This window comes from Oryzias latipes, chromosome 15, assembly GCF_002234675.1.
Source record: "Oryzias latipes chromosome 15, ASM223467v1".
NCBI lineage: Eukaryota > Metazoa > Chordata > Actinopteri > Beloniformes > Adrianichthyidae > Oryzias > Oryzias latipes.
Genome location: NC_019873.2, coordinates 12,127,149 through 12,148,815, shown reverse-complemented (window position 1 = coordinate 12,148,815; position 21,667 = coordinate 12,127,149). Strand labels below are relative to the sequence as shown.

The 21,667-nt window shown below is 38.4% G+C and overlaps 1 protein-coding gene across 7 annotated transcripts in view; it reads left to right on the top strand.

Annotated features, from left to right (window-relative positions):
- The window catches only part of ehbp1 (EH domain binding protein 1), a 147,046-nt gene that overhangs the window by 6,113 nt on the left and 119,266 nt on the right, over positions 1-21,667 (top strand). For all 7 annotated transcript variants that reach the window (XM_023963398.1, XM_023963397.1, XM_023963396.1 and 4 more), the window contains exons 3-5: positions 11,019-11,076; positions 11,171-11,266; positions 13,035-13,088. In XM_023963398.1, the coding sequence (XP_023819166.1) occupies positions 11,019-11,076; positions 11,171-11,266; positions 13,035-13,088 (208 nt within the window). The remainder of the gene's footprint in view (positions 1-11,018; positions 11,077-11,170; positions 11,267-13,034; positions 13,089-21,667) is intronic.

The following is a 21,667-nucleotide window of genomic DNA, read 5'->3' as shown; positions in this document are numbered from 1 at the left end:
GACACAACCACAGCTAGCTCACTAGCTGAAGGAAGTTGGCATGGACTAACTTGGAGAACCGGTTAACAATGGTCAGGATGACTGTTTTACCTCTGGAGTTAAGCAGACACGTAATGAAATGTGTACAAACAAACAAGAAATAATGTCAACTTCATTCGCATGTTAGTTTCCTAAGGTTCAGCCCACTGTTGTTTTTCCACATCCAAATATTTATTAGAATTATTATTATTAGAACATTCTCCTACACTGTATGGTCACATGTCTTTACTAAATTCTGTTTCCACACATCATGGACTGATCCTTTTCTGCTGCCATCACACGTGCTGTCCACTGTGATGAATATGGTCATTTTTACGTTGTAGTAAAATAAACCTACCAATCCAAATCCTCAGTCCAAATGGTATTTTCCAATATTAGTATAATAGATTTATTTAATTTTAAAGCAATTAATAGTATATGTTGATTTAATTAAGAAAGTGAACTACAACCATATTGGTATGTACACAAATATGACATCAAGACGGCCTAAAAAAGAAAGCATTAAATGTTTTTTTCAAATTATTAAAAAAAAATAAATAAATAACATGTTTATTGGTAATCAAAACTTCTGCTCAATACCGTGTTGATGCAAGAATGCTTCGCTCTAGATTTTACTGTCAGCCCGGAGACAGGTGTCATCCAAGTAGCTGAACAGGTGGAGTCCAGTTCACGCTGTGGGAACATCTCAGGGCGAATCATTGGACGAAGGGCCTTAGCTCATTTGGAATATATTTTAGTTTTTTTTGTACACATGCAAAAATCTCTTGTTTATGTTTTTATTAAAATAAATGAACATAAACCTTTATAAGAATGATTTTAAGATCAAACTGTGTTAAATGTGAAGCAATGTCAATTAGGGCTGGAAATCGCTGGGTACCTTACGATACAATTTGCGATACATTGCTCACGATGACGATACTATCACGACATGACGATAATGTGATAATCGATATATATCGTCTCTAACAACTCCCGATATATCAAACTTTAAGAAAGAAGAACTTGAAAAACTGTCTTTGGAAAATATTTCCTCATTTATTTTTTAGTTTTTAAACACAATAATATAAAACAACTTGTGTCCTATTTGGTGTAATGGTGTAACATTGCTGAAATCAGTAATACTCTGTCTTTGACAAACAATGACAATTTTCCTTTGGAAACATCTTTAAAATTTGGTTAAAAAATAGTGAACATGAACAGCAGCCATTATTTAGTACAAAATTGCTGTAAACAGAAAAAAAAAATGAATAAGTCAAGTAGCTGCCAGGCACTTTTGAAAAACAAAGCCATAGCTATCGCATTATTAAAAAAAATAGCTGTAAATCAGATATTAATTCTGTGAATAAATTATAGTGTCTTTGTTAAAAATAAATGACACCATTTAGTGCTAATGTGGTGTAAACAAAAATAAAATTCTCCCAGAAAAAAAAAAATCAAGTAGCTAGGAACTTTCCTTTAAGTTATTTAAGACATACACTGCTTTCAAAATAAATGACCAGGTATAAAATACATAAACTTAAAGTGCATCTAAAGTAAACATCTTTGTGAACAAAACGTTTGGGAAAAAGCTACATGTGATGTATTTTTATATGTTCATGTTTTTCTTGAGAACCACTGCCTTTTTAGCGCCAAGACGCCCCTCGTCTATTGCTGGTTTGAGGAGAAGGGGGGTCTAAGGGCCACTCTTTCTGCTGTTTTCAGCGTCATCTCAACCGTAGCTCTGGTCTGGGCGTACAGTGCAGGGATCATTTTTTCAGTATTTCCGAGAGGGAATGTCAAAGCGTGGCTCTAATGCATTGAATAAAAACCGAAATCCCTCGTTCTCCACCTAGCTGCAGGGACGGAGCCCCTATTACATTTAAACAGCAATCCCGTTTGTTATTGTTATTGCCTCTGCTCTTGCAGAAGACAGTGGTAGCTACTGTCAATGCTTTCTAATGCACTTTATTCGCTTAAAAAGCCATTGTATATCTGTAAAATGTTGGCTGATAAATCATTTGTCTTGTGTCATTATAATAAGTTAATATAAATCAAAACTAGACAAAGATTTGTGTTAAAATTTGGTTTTAACAGTGCTTGAGGATGAGGTCAATTGGCCTGGAGACAAAAGGTTTACATTTTTCTAACAGTAAAACAATTGGAGCCTGATATTTGCATAGTTTCTGTTCTGTTGGAGCATGTTTTGTTAAACAAACCCTGTGAGGCCTCTCCTCAAGGCTGAAATTATGCCATTCCCCCTTCCATCTTTTTTACCCTTTTCTTCTGTCATCTTTCTCTTTTTTTTTAGCTCCTTCAGAGAAATTCTTTGTTTCCCTTTACAGATTCCTGCTTTTTAACAGTAAGACCAAAGAAAACATAAAGGACTTCAGACTTACAACAGTTACAGTACAGTACTTACAGTGTACTTAAGTGGTATTTACATGGTACTTTTTAATGGAACTTACTGGATACTTTTATGTGTCTACTCGGTACTTACATGGTACTTGCTGTGTATTTATGTGGTACTATTTGGTTCATACTTATGTGGTACATACTGGGTATTTATAATATATTTACTGGGTATTTACATGTTGTGCAAAGGTGTCTGGTACTTAACACATGTAAGAACATGAAGGCGAAGCTAAAGCGAGACTGAAGGAGAACAGGAAGTTGTAGTCCTTAACATTCAATTTAGTTTTAATATGCCTCTCCCCCTAAGTATGATCTGTGATATTACATCTTTTATAATTATTTTAATGTTTTTTAATGGCTGTAGCCTTTTTTAATCAGTTGGTATTTTAAATTATTTTAATTGATCAGTGAACTACAAAAACCCATCAGGACACATGTCCCATAATGCATTGTTTTGTAGTCTGTAGGGCAGCTTTCAGTCAGTTCAGTACTAAATTTCCAGCTGCGTTCGCTCAGGTTGGGGTCTTGCTCCCACCCCTTTCTCGTGATATTTTTGTTTTGATTGACAGGTGATGTTAGAGGAAAAACAAAAATATACGTCTCACACCAGGTGATCTGTGCAGCGTTGCGTCCATCTGGGTGATCTCAAATTATTGTGCATCTTGGCTGCACCTATTTGGTGTGGCCAACATGAATTTCCATCCCCTAATGTTTACATACATTTAAGTATTGTTTGTAACTGTGAAATGACCGACAGGTTACTACGGTAATCACTTTGTTGCTAAAAACTTTTTTTTATTCTAAATGTATGGTATTTTGTTTACTATTTGTACTGTCATGACAGCGATGGTGCTGTCAGTTTACCTTGTTGTTGCATCTTCAAAAGGGCAGAATAAAATATGACACTGAATTTGAAACAGCACATTGTAATTTCTGCATCTATTATTAAAGTATTTATTCGTAATACAGTGGAAATTAGTAGATCTGGTTAGAATGTTGAATTACGGTATGCGCCCCTAAATTTTCTGTTTGTGCCCCTAAAATTTTCAGTTGGGGGCCACAGTGCTCCTAGTGAAAAAACTTAGTCTGGAGCCCTGCATTGGCTCAGTTTTTCCAGTGAATTACATGTCGGCCCACACCATCACACCTTCTCCACCAAAATAATGAATCAGCACATGTCTGTCAAATTAATTTTTCTTGTGTTCAACTTGTGACATCACCCATTGAAAACGGCTTACTTCCTGCTCCAACTAAATGAAGTCTATTTAGTTGCGATATTGGAAACAGCTATGTTGGAGCCAGACGTTAGTCGATAAGCAGTGATTGATCCAAATTCGGTCAAACATTTTGAACGTTGGACGTGGGGGACGGCAGGCCCCACATACTTTTATTGAGGCATCTGATTGGTCGGTTTATAACTTGAATAACTTGCACAACAAAAAAAAATATTATTGAAAAAATGTAGGATCATAAAGAACATGGCGGAAAAATGTAGCTGGTTATTCTGATAAATAGAATGACTAATAGTTCATTATTTCTAAATAGAATTCTGAGAAATTTTGGGTTCTTGGAGCCAGCGGGTACTTCCTGTTTGGAATGTTCAGTCCAGTTCTCTTATACAAGTCAATGTTTTTAACCAGTCTGCTTGTAAACTGGACTTTAAAGCTTTATAGGATTCTTGGATGATGTTGAATTCAGGAGCAAGGACAGTACTTCTTATAAATTGAAAAGTTGTCAACCATAAATGCAAAAAGGAGTGTGAATCATTCCTGGAACAACACAAAACTCTGGAAGAAAAGATAAATAATATGAAAAAAATGTGTTCTTTGGAATGCTCCTTTTTACCGTTTTACTGTTATGCTGCAAAAGTGTATCATATTAACGATTGTTGTTTTCACTGCTGTCTTGTTTCTCTTTAAATTTGCTACATGTTACAAGAAGTAATCAGGCCAGAATATGTTTTTACAATGCAGTGACTTCACCTTTACCAACAAGTTAGCATTGTCTCATTTGGTGAGGTCAGAAGACCAAGTGTGTATGCACACTGTACGGGAAGGTAATATGTGAACATACCCAGCATTTACTACTGAAAGTACCATGTAATAGAGTGGAAATAGGGCTGACTTTCTTTTACAGTCCAGTTTCATTGTACTTAAAGGGTAGTTTCTGTGGTAAATTCATTGTAAATACCATGAAACATACGAGTGCAGACCTAAAGGTCAAGGTACTTTATTTGTACTTACCTTGTTCTTACGTGTGGTAAGTACCACAAAAGACACCTTTGCACAACATGCAAATACCCAGTAAATATATTATAAATTCCCAGTATGTACCACATAAGTATGAACAAAATAGTACCACTGTACTGTCCTCACAACATGTGATTTGATGCTGCTAGACAGCCAGCGAACAAATACGAGTACTTCCAAGTTGGTTTGAGTTGCTTCTTTAATTTGTCTTCATCTTGAACAATACTCATATTATTATTTGTAACTGAAACAAAACAGAAAAAATGTGTTCACAGACATTAGCGTTCCATAAAGGTATGACAGGCCAAATGCTAATTTACAGCTTGTAAGAAACACTTTAAACTGCACAAGAAACAGCTAAACAACTTCCTAAGAAACATAAAAAAATGTATAATCAACTTACAATGACGGAAAATTCCCAACGCTTGCACGCACAGAGCCAGCTCTGCACGAACATGGCCGCATCTCCGTGAAAATGTGCTCCATCAAACTTGAGAACGCATGGTGAGAGCACTCACTCTGACAAAAATTTAAAATCGAAACTTAACAGAAACGACAGATGTCTCACTCTGACTATTTTCCAAAACGAACTGTCAAGCATGAATTACATAAACGAAAATACTTCTTTTACCAACTTAACAAAAGGCATTGCAACCACATAAATACACAGCAAGTACCATGTAAGTACCCAGTAGTTACAATAAAAGTACCATGTAAATACCACTTAAGTACACTGTAAGTACTGTACTGTAAAAGAAAGCGTTACCCAGTATTCATTGTTTTGTCATGTCAATCTAAATTTACTCTTTTATTTCTAAGACATTTGCAGAGCCAAAAGAAGTCGTAAAGCTTTGACATTTCTAAGGTACAAAGCTAGGACAGTCTTTTTTTTAATTTCCGTTTTTCTACAATCACATAACTAACAGATGGGAGTTGTCGCATTTTTAAACATTGACCTTCCACTTCAAATTGATTTCTTCAGCTTTGGAATTGTAATATTTTTTTTAATGTAGTTTTTCATCATCTTTGGAAAAATCCATAGATGGTTTAAAAAAATGTGATGGCCTCTGAAACCTTTATTGATAAGTTCTTTTGCAGAGCACTGACTTCATTAATCACCACAGGATGGGCTACAAGTCCTTTTGACAAGAGTGTGGGGGGATCTGTTATGACTTTGGTTTGCAGCACACTTGATTGATTTATTCTTAAAATCATATAAAACGGTGGTTTGTTATTGTGCCGTTTCATTCCAGTCTGGCCTAAAGCTGGAGAAAATTAACAGTTCTACTTTAACTGTAAACATTTAAGAAATATGTATGCATAGCATAGGTTTCCATGGTTGTCTCCTTGTCATGATTAATAAGTATTTATAGTTTTATGAAGTTTATGGCTAAAAAATGTAAAATATTTAAAACTATTTACATAGTGTTAAGTGTTATAAATGTGACAGCTTTTCTTTGTCTTCTGATACATGCACATTGTCCATCAGGTTGAAATGCGCAAATGTTTGAAGGTGATGCTGGGGAGCAACCAAGCTCCCATTTTTTAGTCATGAATTTAAAGCAAACCAAGAGGTAGCACATTTGCTCAAATGAATACTAGAAGTTGGTGCTAAAAAGGAGAAATTTACCGTTTGCTCCCATGTTAAAAGGATTTTGTTTTTCTTTTTACAAAAAAAAAGAAAAACGTATATAGATTATGTTGTCAAAACTTTTTTATGTTTATTTTCTACTTATAATACCATGCTGGGATGTTTTTTTTTTTTTTTAAACCAACTGACTCGATTTTATTAGAACTCAAAGCATGCATTCCAAGATGTGGGTTTTTTTTAATGGCAGGTAGTGAACCCAACCTTATCTTGCAAAAGTGGTCTTTTTTTAAAAAAATCTCAAGGTCTTATTGGTTTTCCTCTTCAGACTGCATTTTAGCTGCTCAGAATCCCCATAGTTGGTCCATCCAGTGTGTCTGTCTGTGGGAGCAACATGCTACTACCTAAAGGAGGTGATCAAGATGACAGCAGTTCCCCAGCAGCTCAGATACAACGTTCTGGATGAGAGCAGATTAAAGTTGAAAAAAGCTACAGGGCGTGGCTGTAGCTCACTGGGTTAAGCAGCCTGTTTGCCAATTGGTTGATCAGGCGTTTAAATCTCAGGCTAGACAGTCATTGTGCCCTTGGGCAAGACTCCCAAGCCCTCACTGCCCCCTGTTGTAAAAAAAAAATCTGTAATTTGCTTTGGATAATAGGTTCTGCCAATTGCTATGCAATGTAACCTCTGTAAAGGGACCAACTGACAGCTGATTAGAGAGGAAACAAGAAGTCCAAAATAAAAGGAGGTATGAGGCCATGAACAGGAGTACAGAAAACTGGAATGCAGACCAAAGAAAGATGGGCTGCAGGTTTTACACCAAATGTCTGTAGGTAGCTGGAGAAACTACATCTAAAACTTACTGCAGTAGTTCAACAAAATTTGGAAATCTTGAAATGTATTTTAAAACAAAATCTGTTTATATCCTCCAAAATCAAGGAATCATCTTCTAAAGCTTGTGTAAGATGTTTTTTCGTTAACTGTGCGTTTTTGAGCTGCCTGTCAACAGTTTTAGCTTGTCGCCATCATTCTCACAAAAAATGTCTAATCTTGAACCATCTTTTTGTTCTAAAGACAGTAACCCTCCTTGCTTTTTTAAGAGGTCCAGACTACCTTTGACCCTGGTCTTTACAAAATGAATAACTCAAAGAGTTATCTTCATTTTTGAAGAATATAGTTGAATATGTGATAATTCTTTTTCCATTAGATTTGCCTGCTACCGGTCTACACAGCCTCATTTATTGACTGCACATTGCCAAATTTACACTCCCCTCTGGAAAAGTCAGCATCTGCTCCCTCATTGGAGTTTTTATGGTTCAGTTGGTTATAAGTGTGTTTGATCTTATTGAGAGCTGAGATTGAAATTGTGTTGTCCAAATACAACACTGATGGACCCGAACCCACCTGAAGTTTATAATGAGACACTTCAGCGGATTTAAAATGCAAGAGCAAAATGTCAAGTTTCTTCATCTTTTATAAAAAAAAAAGTTGTTTTAAATAGTTTGGTTATGTGGTGAAACGTTTCAAGAATAACAGGCAGATGCCATGATTCAGCTTCAAGATATGAGCATCTTCATCCAGAAGTGTCATGGTAGCTAAAAACGATATGCATTTGCACAGCAAACAGCCTGGGACTTTTGAGCTTTTAATTCTGTAAAACCGTACAGACACTCCAGTTGATAAATTGGCACTTTCAGCAAACACCCAGTTGCTTCAACTACAGTCTGTTAAAAAGACATTTTGACCATTTTGAAATCATTTAATGTGATAGAAAACATTGGCATTTTTCTGATGTGTCAGGAATTGAGCTTATATCAAAATCCTCATGAGCTTATATCAAAATCCTCATACTAAGGTCTTGAGTGCAGAATAAAGCCATCATATATTTGGACAGGTGTTCAATTTCCACTATAAATTCAAATTCAACTTTATATTATAGCACTTTTGGTTCTAAAAATCACCTCAAAGTGCTTAACTTAATTAAATAAATAACAGTCATAAAATATAAGGTAAAATAGGAATTGTAGTTGCAGCTGCAACGCTGTGTTCAGAAGACAGGTTGAATGCAGAAGGCTGTTTTTTTTCAGAGGTTTGACCTGAATTAGAGCACAAGTCAGAAAAATGAACAAATATGGTTTAAAACCAGTAATTTTCTTAGTGTATGGCATTTTTTTTAGTGTATGGCATTATTACAGATGAAATCCCTAAATGCTGATGAGGGAAATAACAATTTTTTACAGTTTTTGCATGCTCATACATTCAACAGTTCAATACAATTCTACATTTTAAAGGGCCTAAACCATGCTATTTTTAAGCCAAACCATATCCAAAAATATGATAATATATTACCTTTGGCACACAAAGGAATGTTTTTTTAAATTAAATATTAGTTATTTTCCTGAGCTCTTTTCCAACCCAGAAGTAAGATAACTCGATCTCTGAGGCATTGCCTTTTGCTCTTTGTGGGTGTCGCCCATTTCATGATGTCAACCATGGCCCTCGACAGCATGTCTGCGTATCGCCCACAAAAAACAAAAAATATCCGAACTTTGGTAAAGATGGATGTGCATATTGTTGATATAAAAGGAAAGAGTTATTGCTGATCACTGCTAGGTCTGCGGAGAAAGTGGGTGCGTGTGTTAGCCTGGGGGCGATGCTGGCAGCGCAGACTTTTCATGGAAGGGGCTGCTCTGACTTTTCTACATCAGCTCGTGAGAATCCGCTCGTTTTTGTGGGGTGGGAGGGGCTGGTGCTCAAAGGGCAGGTTTTTAGTGAAATACTCAGAAATGCGTGAACGGATCAAAATACCACTTTGGGGTTTCTTTTAGTGAGGAATGAACATTATAATACACCTAAAAGCTAAAAAAAAGTAGATTTTATGATATAGGCCTTTTAAAGAAATGCACCATGAGATGTTAGTTGATATTTTCCTATTGAGTTATATGTATTTATGATCCTTTTGATTTTATGTTACGAAGCCCATCGAGATGACAGTTGTTGTGAATTTGGGCTATACAAATAAAATTGAATTGAATTGAATTGAATTACCGTAATAGTTTCTGAGCCACTGGGCGGCTGTGGTGCAGAGATAGGGCAGCTGACCACTGATGAGAAGATTTGGTTCCCGCCTTGCCCGCCTGTGTTGAAGTGCCCTTGGGCAAGACATTGAACGCCACATCGCTCCTGGTTGTTATAGGTTGGCAAGAGTGTTCAGCAGTGGAGCCGCTATAAGTGTATGAATGTGTGTGTAAATGGGACTGTGAGTGTAATGCGCTTCTAAGAAGGTAGTAAAGCCCTATTTAAGTATACGCCGTTTACCATACATGCATGCCTTTACAAAATTAGATAAGTGGAAATAAGCAGATTTTCTGAATTAACTATGGGTTTAATAATAATCAATGCTGACAACTCTTAATTCTTTGCACCTGAATACTCAAAATTTGTCATGCAAGTTGTGTGCACTTGAAACTTCATCACGTACCTCTGGTTTTCCCTCATGTCTTACTAATAAAGCATGTTTTTATGGCACATTTTAGCAGCTTGTAATAGAGTTTAATTGAACTACACTCCACCTGTCAGGTTTACCTCTCCTTATCCGATTAAAAAAAAAAAAAAGTTGCTCATACTATGGTTTTCTTATACCTGCAAAATGGATCAATTTTACATAATAACATAATTCAGGTAGCGGTCATGAAAGAAACAATTCTCCCCCTTAGTAGATGGAACTTTTTGTCTATAAGTGTGTCTGTGTGTGAAAATGTGCCATTTTTTTTCTTCTCTTCTTTTGTGGTTTTTACTTTTAAATTGGCCAAAGTGACTATCAGTCTGTGGGTGATGAGATTTTTGCTTTCTGCATTAACTTTGACCTAGCATTTAGTTGTGGGTTTTTGCAGTTACACATGACTGAAAGAGCCTAGAAATACTCGATCACAGGCATAATTAAATGGCATGAGATGGCAGCGCTGATAAATTGGGTTGTTAAAATCTATGCAGGAAAAACTCTTCATAAAGTGTCATTGATTGGAGTAAACGATTACAAAACACGCTTAAACACTGACACACAGTTTGAATGTAATGCACTATGTTGAAGTTCAGATGATCTCTCTATAGATCTGATAACTCATAGCTTCCCCATTATTTAGAGTCAGTCAAAAACTCTTAGTGTTAAATAACTTTTGCTGATTCACAAACAGCATTTTTGTGTTTTGTTGCAGAGATTTCAAAATTCCAACACCCCAACATGGTCGGGTTTTTTGTAAGCATGGTGATGTGTTCACAGTCATCAACATTTCTGTTCTACTCAGTGAGATCAGTCTTAAAAGTAAAGTTCTCAGTAAAGTTTAAACTCCCAATAATCCAGGTTAGAAGGCATGAAATGTGAAGACGCAGTCATGAATGCTTTCATGAGACACAGTGTGCATGTTTCTGCATGAATGGGGTAAGACCATACCTTGTCTATTTGTGTGTGTGTGTGTTTGCGTGTGTGTGTTTGTGCGCTGCAGTCCACAGAGACAAAGACAAGGGTCAGTTTTCTCATGATTTATTCATCCCATCAGACTGCGTTCCTTCAATCAAAGCATGTTTTTGTTTGGAGAGACTTGAAGGGTTTTCTTAGTGTTTGACACGAAGATGCAAAGTAATCTAGCTATTAAGTAACTAATATATTTTTGTTTCATTTGAGTAACTATTGTAGCCACAGATGTTGCAGTTTTGAAAACATGGCTTCTTCTCACTGATCTTTTTCCCCTCAAAGGCAACCTGACAAACTGGTGGTGGTTTGGACCCGCAGAAGTCGGCGGAAATCATCAAAGGTTTGCATTATTAAGTGCTTTTATCCAAGAAATACAAAAACTATACCTGTTTCCAATTACCAGGTGTGACCTTCTCATCATTGTTGTTGTGCAGTCTCACAGCTGGCAGCCTGGCATCAAAAACCCCTACAGAGGAGTTGTGGTGTGGCCCGTCCCAGAAAACATTGAGATCACCGTCACCCTCTTTAAGGTAACTTGTGGACCTCTCCTAAAGAAATCCTTCGATTCTGGAAATATCCGGAGGAATGCTGATGTCTGTTAAGCCCACGCTTCATAAACAGCGCCGGACTTACTTAAACATGCTGGGCCTCTGCGCTGACAGAGCAGCTCAGTGTCCTGTTACCCAAGAAGCAGAACTCCTCCACAGGTGCACACATACCTGGGTGCTGTAAAGATGCTGAAGGAAAAAGTGCTTGTGCGTCATTCCTGATCACCGGCATACTGATAAATCCGGCTACAGACCTCTGCTGATCAGTGGACTTTTATGCTGTTTTTTTGTGTATAATTTCCATTAAATAATTGACCTTTTTTTTTTAGAAATTTGTCCAGTGTTTATTTGTAGACTCTGACCTAAATTTTCCTGGAAGGTCTGGATTGCAAGATAGGAATAATGGTCTCTTTGGCTACACTTAAGAATAAAAAACTGTAGTGTAGGGAGGCTAAACGTGAATTGATATATATTCTTATGATCCAACCAGATCCATCAGCCTGAGTTCAGTGGTTATTCGAATTAAATCGAGTCGACCTATAGAGTACAGACCAAAAGTTTGGACACACCTTCTAAATCATTTGAATGAGAAGGTGTGTCCAAGCTTTTGGTCTGTACCGCATACCACTATAAAATGGTTTCAAAATGAAACAAATCAAATGTAATCAATAGTGGAAAATACCATTTGGATTGAGACACAGTAGGTCTGTATTACTATAACATAAAAATGACTACCGCAAGTGCATCACAGCGGACAAGACGTGTGTGATGGCAGCAGAAAATGATCAGTCCATCATTCTAGTCCAATGTGTGGAAACATTTAGAATTTAGTAAAGACAAGTGAACATACAGTGTGGTAGAATGTTCTAATGTTCCCTTTGGATTATTTTGATGTGGAAAAACAAAAGTGGGCTGAACCTTAGGAAACTAAAATATGAATGGATTTGACATTATTTTCTTGTTTATGTGTTTGTTTGTACACATATTTAATATACACTTGATTATCTAGAAAGAAATACAAGAAATCTGGAGAACTTCACCTGCACTGTTCATTACCAGGTATTTCTCTCTGAGTCACACTGGCTGAAGTTTGGGCTAAAGATGTCCTGGATCTTTAGCCAACCACAAATTATGATATGAATGGAACCATTGTTAAAATTAATCATTACACTACTACTGTAGTATCATCAATCTGAGAGCTTCTGAAGAATGAAACATGGAACAAAATGTAAAGAAGGAGCAGCTCCTTTTCAGAAATGTAAAAAACAGCATATTTATGAAGTTAGAATAATATTAACATTGAAAGAAGTCACCTAGTAGATTTTCCATTATGTTCTGAGCATCTTTTATGCAAGTCGTAAAGTTTGTCATTAATCTTTTATGTTAATTTATGTTTGTTAAGGTTTTTAATGACGTCCAAAAATATATTTACGCAGCCATAAACATGGAATGTGTTGTAGTCAGTCTTTTATGTAATGAGTATTTAATTCAAATCTATGTGTAAAGTACATATTTCTTATGGACTACTTCTACTCTGCAGAAACTGTTCCCTAGAAAACAAAAGATTGGTTTGATTTTGGCTAAAAATCATAATCATAATGAAGACCACTAGGAACATTTTTAAAATGGATCAAAAGTGGAGAAGGTCTTCAAAATGAAATTATTTTGTCTTTTTCTGTTGTTTTTTTTTTTTCAAAATAAATGGAATGGGGGGGAAGCAAGTTCAAATGTGTCTTTCCTGTGCCCACAGGATCCCCATGCAGAGGAGTTTGAGGACAAAGAATGGACGTTTGTTATTGAAAATGTGAGTACAACATCCCAACTTTACTTACCTTGGTAAATTTTTTGAAACGGTTGCTCTCTTTTGAAACCCTTTTTTTGTCCTCATTCTCAATCCTCAATCCTCATCGTAGCTTCAAAGCAGAAGTTTAGCATTTTGATGTGCAGCTTCTGCCCCTGTGTGGTTTATTTGTGGTACTACGGGCTACTAAGATGAAACTATTATCTTGGGGTTTTCATAAATACAAAGATAGGGGTCTCTGCACACTTTCCTGGTCGTAGTTTTACAGTTTTAACCTCGTGGTGGGCTCAGACATTCACACAACACAGATGTTGCTAGAATGATCTCTTGTCTGGGGAGGTGTTTGGCTAAAACTTGACTTTTCTGTAGTAGTGCATGAGAGTGACAGTTTGGAGGAAGAATCGAACCGTTTTTCCGAAAATGCTGAATTTTTTTCTGTGTTTTAGTCAAATTGACATGTGGAACAAATGGGGCCCTTGTGTTTACACATTAGGCTTGTTTGTCTAAGTTGTTCAGGAACACTCAGCAGCCTCTCCGGCTCACACAGAGCAGCTCTGTTCATGAGCAAACAGCTCGCTCAGTGGTACTGCTGCGTGCCAGCTGAGACGTATACCCCCTTTTTTTCCTCCTAACTGCTGTCAAAGCTGGCATTAGGGCCGCCCTCGCATGTTCAGTCCGCTCTGTCTGAGTGACATGCACTCAGAATGTTCTTTCATTCCCAGCTGCTCCAAGTCTCTAGCGCTCTTTAAAAAATAAAGCAAACACAGCCGTTGTCTTTTGAACCTAAAGTAGAAACCAGAGAACTTTGATGTTTGTGAAAAGTCTGAGGTCACAAAACAATTTCCAAGTTAAAATGCATCCATTTTAAAAGCCCGTCTTCACGTTGAAACAGTCTGAGGGTATAAGTGCGTGGAAGTTATTCAAATTCAAATTCAACTTTATTTATATAGCGCTTTTCATGCTACAGAGCATCTCAAAGTGCTTCCCAAAAAATAAGATAAAAATATCGTAGTTAAAATAATAAACATAGTAAAAATAAATGAATAATAATAAAAATTAATTAATAAAAACACAAAAATCAAACACAAAAAAAAATCTAATTGGTTGTTAAAATTTTATAAAATCAAATAAAAACATGTGGACAAGTAAAAACTATGTAAAAGCTTTACTAAAAAGATGTGTCTTAAGTTTCTTTTGAAAAACCTCCACAGTGGCTGAAGCCCTCACGTCCTCAGGCAGGCTGTTCCACAGGCGAGGCCCACAGTGCTGAAAGGAGGCCTCGCCGTGGGTTTTAGTTCTGACCTTTGGGACCACCAGCAGACCTGCACCTGTGGACCTGAGGGCTCTGGGAGGGTCATATACTAAAAGTAAATCTGATAAAAATGAGGGTCCAGTTCCATTTAGACTTTTATAAAGTAATAAAAGAACCTTAAAATCGATCCTAAAGCTGACTGGGAGCCAGTGCAAAGACTTCAAAATTGGAGTAATGTGCTTCTTTTTTCTGGTTCTAGTTAAAAGGCGTGCAGCCGAATTTTGAACAAGCTGCAGCCAGTTGATAGTATTTTTCTTAATACTAGAAAGAAGAGCATTACAATAATCTATCCCAGTGGTCCCCAACCTTTTTGTCACCGCGGACCGGTACAACGCAAGACACGTTTACCGCGGACCGGTGTGTGTGTGTGGGGGGGTGAGTTGCATGCAAAACACTTTTACCGTGGACCGGGGCGGGGGGGGTGTTGTTGAGGTGCAGCGCAAGGCACGTTTACCGCGGACCGGTGTGTGTGTGTGTGGGGGGGGGGGGGGGGGGGGGGGGGGGGGGGGTGAGTTGCATGCAAGACACTTTTACCGTGTCTTACCACTTTTAAGTTTGTGTTTTGCCCATTTCGGTTGTTTGGGTTTAATTTTAGTGGGATGTATCGCGTGACGTTTGGTGTTGCGACTTTGACGTGCTTTAGTGTGACTGATGTAACAGAGAGAATCCGGCCACTTTTCAAAACCTACATGCATGGATTAATATTTCAGCACTGGCTTTGGAGAGAAACCGTCTCACTCGGGCAATATTTCTAAGATGATAAAATGCAGTCTTTGTAACTTAGTTTGCGTGTGCTTCAAAGTTAAGATCTGCATCTAAAATCACACCGAGGTTTCTGACTTAACTGCAAACATTCAGATTAAGAGTTGATAAATAGGATTGGACCCTTTCTCTCTCAGCTTCAGGACCAACAATTAAAATGTCAGTTTTGTCTTGATTGAGCTTTAGGAAGTTAGGGTTAGGGCACAACTTAAAAGCTCATCAGTGGGTCCCAATGTCATCAGGATACACAGCATAACTATGCTGGATGGATGTCATCAAAATCCATAAATATGAATTTATGGATTTTGGCTGTTATGTAAGGAATAACAGACGGAGTCCTGCAGAGGGTCCTTGCTTGGTTAATGCTGAAGCTGTTCAGAGCTGTGCAGAGATTCCTGGGGAGTTTTCTGCTCGTTTCATTCTGCTTTTTGTCTTTCTGTCTCTCTGTAATCACAGTTTCTGAAGCTACCAGGAGAGGATGCCGTGAGAAAGACTTTTCTCCTGCTCCAAATAACCAAAATGTCCTGTTATTCTAATCTTATAAAATAAGAAAAACAACAAAAACAAATTCCATCTCGTATAAATCCTGAATCCCAGCAGATTCTATTCTTGTTGGTTTAGCTTTTTTAAACACATTTTGTTTTGTGCTGGCGGAGCGGCCCAGACTTCTCACTGCAAGGTGATGGTCATGGAAAAGGTCATGTGACTTGCAGGAACAGTCAGAAAGTCCAGACAGAAGTGGACATCAATTTAAAAAAAATCAAAAGGGATAAAGTTTGATGTTGAAGGGAACTCATAATGCTTTGGATAATTCTGCCCTTGTTTTAATAACCAGATCGTAAATGCACTGACATCCTATGGGAATCCTGGTAGATTTACATAATGGGCTGGGATCTCAAAACATCACCTGATGATGCCTTTTTTTTTGTGCACATCGCCCCCGAACCCTTACATGTGGAGTGGAGCACCTCACATTAGACCACAGTGCATCTGTCTTAGGGTTTTCTGCACATAAATGAATATTTATTTAAATTTGAACAACTTCTATATCCTTCAATGTTTGCCCACATAAAGCTTTCTCACAAGCACAACAAACTGAAACACTCAAACCTGTTAAAGAATGTTATCTTATCCATTGTGTTGTACACCCTGGACAGTTCGCCCTTGATCCTCATAGTTCCATATTTAAAATAATTTATTAAAAAGGAAACACTTAGAGGAAAATATGTATGATTTATAAAAAGCACTTAAAAAAACCCTCATATTGACACATGGATCAAATTTAAAGGGTAAAATCTTTGCCGAATTCAAACAACAAATTGTTGCCACAGATTTTTTAAAGATATTTCAAAACTAGATCACAGTTCCGGTCAGATCTTCTCTGTCAGGGCCTTAAAGCTGCTGAGGTTCCATTGCACAGTTTTGAATAATTATTATTAAACAAGAGATGTCTTAAGGAAACAATAAATTGTGGATTAGTTTTCATTATTTTTGATCTTTCATTGGCCTGAAAGCAGAGCTGTCCTGCAACTTCAAACAAATGTTCTTTCACGTTTTTGTATGAAGGTTCCAGTTGGACTGTGACTGATCTCTGAACTAATCTGAAAGAATGAGCTTTAACTTTCTGCTGTTGTGCAGGAAGCCTGTGCTTCTGTCTTCAGTGAACGTGTCATCAGCAGATATGTTCTTCTGCAGAACACACTTCCTGCTTCTGTAGTCATTATTAGCATAATTATGACATGTCCAGAAGGAAAAACGAGCAGATTTTTTTTAAAACCGTGAAACATTTGAAATCACTATAGTCTCAAACTAACATATGAGTGTCCTGATGTGGCCTTGGACAGAGAGGGGGGTGATGCTGGCCCCAAGAAGGACCCCCAAGACCAAAATATGTAGGTGTGGAGAAAATATTTGTAGTGAACTTTCTGTTTGCAAGGACTTATTCACTTTACGTATGTCAGACTGAGTGACAGTAGACGGGGCTCTGCCTCTGTGTGCCTTGATGAAGAGTGAAGAAGACGCACAGGTCAGCCGGCGGTTTCTGACCAGAGCGTGGGAGAGAGCAAGAAAGGCAGAGGAAAACGACAAGTTTGTGGGTTTGCCCGTGTTTCTGCATACCTGACTAATGAGAGAAGGATCAAAGGACCTTCTGACAGCAGGAATGAAGAAGAGGAAGGAATGATGGGAGGGGACCAGCTGCCCTCACACTCTCACACTCTTGCTCCTGCTTGATGATTACCAACTGAAACAGCTCACATCTGCTGGCACCTGATAAGAAGAAACCTCAAAACTATGGAGACATTTTCACTCTTGCTTGGTTGGCGCTGACATGCCTCTTTAATACAAACACGGTACTTTTCTTATGCCGGACACAAGTAGCATAGTAAATCTGTTTATTACATTTGTTGAAGTTTTTATTCGCAAACTTAATTCAGTTGATTATTTCGTTGTGAGAACATCAGAAAATCATTTTTAGATTCATTGGATCTTCTGATTCTTTGTTAGGTTCGTCCTCATCTGAGCTGGCATCTGACTCAAACCCTAACCCTGCTTCAGTCATTTGAACTACTGCTGCTCTGCAGAAACTAGGTCCTAGAAAGCGACACAGGTTTTTGGATATTGTCTAAAAACGCCGTAATCATAAATAAAAGACCGCTGGGAAGGATTTTACAGTAGCTCAAAAGAGGATTGGTGTGGGACTTTAAGCCTCTATTTATAAGGTACTTTTCTGACACTGCTTCGTATGTGTCAAAAAGCTCAATAAAAGGATTGAGATTGTGATTGCAGGTTTGATTCCCACCCTGCATATCCATGTGTCTGAGTGTCGTCAGGCTAGAAACTGAACCCCAAATTTCTCCCAATGGTCTGTTTAGTGCCTGGCGTGGCAATTCTGTCAGCATCTGTGAATGAACAGATGTGAATGAATGAACGGGATCAAGACTGTAAAGTATTTGGGCCTTGAAGAAGATGAGCACTATATAAATGCACAGCATTTTTTTCATTTTTTTAATGTATTTTTTTATCCTGAGTTTGTTCTCACGCATACCAACTAGTGTTGACCGAATAACTTGTTTTAAATTTGATCATTTTTTAGTTCTTTAGCTTACTATAGCTGTTAGCATTTACTCTTGCATTTGTGCTGGAAATCTGTTCATTTTCGGTCTTATTTGGAATGCTGATAATATTAGTGACCACTGGAGGGCAGTCTAGCACAAGAATGGGCATTCTTTCTAAGCAGCTGCTTCTAAATGCTGCTTACAAATGGGTTCTTCGTGTCAGCTTTATGTTTGTCTGCTTTTGAATGTCAGCGGTTGGGGGGCTCTGGCTACGTTTGTTTATGTTGAGACGTGTGGATGAAGTGCACCCGCATTGTAAAACTGAGACCAGTAGAGAAATTCAGGCCCTCTGCCATGCCTCCCCTTCTAGGGAAGTTAGTTTGAAGTCAGCACACACGAGTGCCGCTCTTTTCACAAGGACCAGAAGAAGAAGGAGAGGTGAGTTCTCCTGACCCCTCATCAGGCAGCGAAGGACAGAGGGGGAAGAATACGCCATTGTGCCCGAGCGCTGGAGATGATGAAATTCAAGATCCCAGAGCTGTGGCTGCGTCTTAATCTTAGGGCCCAACCTCGCTCTGCTCTAATCCCTCACTGTCAAATTACTGGCCCTGGCTAGATTGTATTTTGTCATTGAAAATGGCGGTGTCAAACACTACCTTTTTCTCTCCTCTATTTGTTCATCTGCCAGGGCGAATCACATAATCAGAAGATGGAGAGGGGGGTGAAGGCTGCAAACGGCTGCACAGTAGTATCTCCAAATTGCATGCTACCCTTGCCTTTCACCCTCTTTCAAACAGGCACATATTATCAAAAAGGTGGGCAAATTGAGAGTTAAGATTGGATGGCTACATTTAAAGGCATTGTGCAGACGGGCTCTTTTGTATATGCATGGTGCAGGGGGTTAATGTGTGTATGTATGGCCGCGTGTATTCTTACTCGGTTAGCATATCAGCCAAAGCTGGAGATTGGAGACCAACTTCCCTCATCTTCAAAGCTTTGTGGGAGGATTTAAATACCACACACAGAGGACAGTTGTATTAAAGTGAGAAGCTATCATGTCTGAATATATTGAATATATACAGCCATCCAGACTCCAAAGCCCCCATCTTTGTGCTCCTCCCCCATCGCTCAGCATTGAAGTCAACATTTTCCTCACTTGCATTACAGCAATGCCACTTAAGAGGGAGGACATTTCTGAGCTCTGCCTTTTGAGAAAACCCATACCTTTATTGTGAAATTTCCATTGACAAGTTTTTTTAGCGCAACACTGCAGCAACTTTTCATCAAATTGATCAACACACACAAAAAATGAATGAAGACTTTTATTTTTGTTTGCATAGATTTTCATAGAATAGATTTTAAGTTCATGCAAACATTAGGAAAACATTAATCATTTAAATTTGCTACTATAGATTCCTAAAAGAAAATTTGTGGTAGTTTTTGTTCTGGTAGTCCACTTTTGCTGGTTTACTATAACTCTGTCTTTAATCTCAGATTCAGGCATGTTCACAAATATAATCTTTTAAGGTGGCTAATTAGGATGGGTTTACTAAATCAATTTATTGCAAACAAATGTATCTTTCCTAAAAAAAAAACAATATTGATTCTTAAATTCACAAAATAAATTATTGTTATGTTTCTCAGGCAACAGTTTTGTTTATTATAGACATAAGAAAGTTTGACCTTTTGTTTGGTTTAAGTATTTATTTATTTGAAAACAAAATATTTTAGAATAGAAACGTTACTAACAGATATTTAACTTGCAATCAAAAAACAGTCTGAAACTTCACAGGTAGGTGGCACTAAATCCTGTACTTTTTGACTCAAGTCTATGGTTGGTGTGACTTACCTTTAGCCTCCTACAGAATAATTTAAACACTTAAAGTCAGGCGGTTTTATTTTGTGGATGCAGATAGAGGGGCACGGTGGCCCCCCTCCTCCGTTTGCCTGAAACATATTATGTAAGCCACTGGCTTGTGAGCGCTGACAGGGCCTCGGGGAAGAAACAATTATTTCAGCTCCCGGCTATTCACGCAAAGATGACAAAAGCTGGTATGAAGTATGAAATCCCAAAAGTGCCCCCCAGATGCAGCGGCCAACAAATTGGGATTAATTTGTGCTCTTGTTCACGGACGTGTCTCCAAAGTTTCACCTTTGCTCATTTTTGGTCTCCTAAATAGTTTTGTGGACGGGTTTCAGCGTTTGCTGCTGATGGTGACATGATTGACCGGGAATGCCGGAGGGAGGTGCAGTACTTCCTGTGGGTGTACGGTCCACACACTCACACATGCTTCCCACATTAATTCAATCTAATTAATTGTCATGTGGAGAGGGAACAGATGCTTGTGATCACCCCCCATGCTCAGACCCCTCCCTGAGTAGCCTTGCACACATTTATGACAAAGCTGCTTTTATTCACAGGCGTGAAGAAAATGGCTCTCTGTTACAAATTGAGGGAAACTGTGATGCAGGTTACCATCCCAGAAAAAAAAGAGAATAATGTCATACTTGGATTTGTTTCTGCTTTGGTTTCCCCCAGAAACTGGATTCAATTCTGGAGGGGTATTTGTCTGGATGTCCGCTCAGTTATGTGTCAGGATGGGTTGTGTATTTGTGGACTGTAGGTGGCTGTGAGACCGGGTGGTCCCTCCTGTCGCCCTAATAGGCTTACAGGCCCCTAATCCACAGCACATCGCCCTGTCACATGACCAGCCCGCTGACTAACCGCCCCTGCTGCCATGAAAATTGTGTCTATGGTTGTGCATGAGTCTGCTGCAGTGATGTTTGTGTGTCTACAGGTGTACATGAATCTGCTGCAGTGATGTTTGTGTGTCTGCAGTTGGGCATGAGTCTGCTGCAGTGATGTTTGTGTGTCTGCAGTTGTGCGTGAGTCTGCTGCAGTGATGTTTGTGTGTCTGCAGTTGTGCGTGAGTCTGCTGCAGTGATGTTTGTGTGTCTGCAGTTGTGCGTGACTCTGCTGCAGTGATGTTTGTGTGTCTACAGGTGTACATGAGTCTGTTACAGTGATGTTTGTGTGTCTGCAGTTGTGCGTGAGTCTGCTGCAGTGATGTTGGGTGTCTACAGGTGTACATGAGTCTGTTACAGTGATGTTTGTGTGTCTGCAGTTGTGCGTGAGTCTGCTGCAGTGATGTTGGGTGTCTACAGGTGTACATGAGTCTGTTACAGTGATGTTTGTGTGTCTGCAGTTGTGCGTGAGTCTGCTGCAGTGATGTTTGTGTGTCTACAGGTGTACATGAGTCTGTTACAGTGATGTTTGTGTGTCTGCAGTTGTGCGTGAGTCTGCTGCAGTGATGTTTGTGTGTCTGCAGTTGTGCGTGAGTCTGCTGCAGTGATGTTTGTGTGTCTGCAGTTGTGCGTGAGTCTGCTGCAGTGATGTTTGTGTGTCTGCAGTTGAAGATCTACTCCAATGAAAATAATGGTTGTAATGGTTT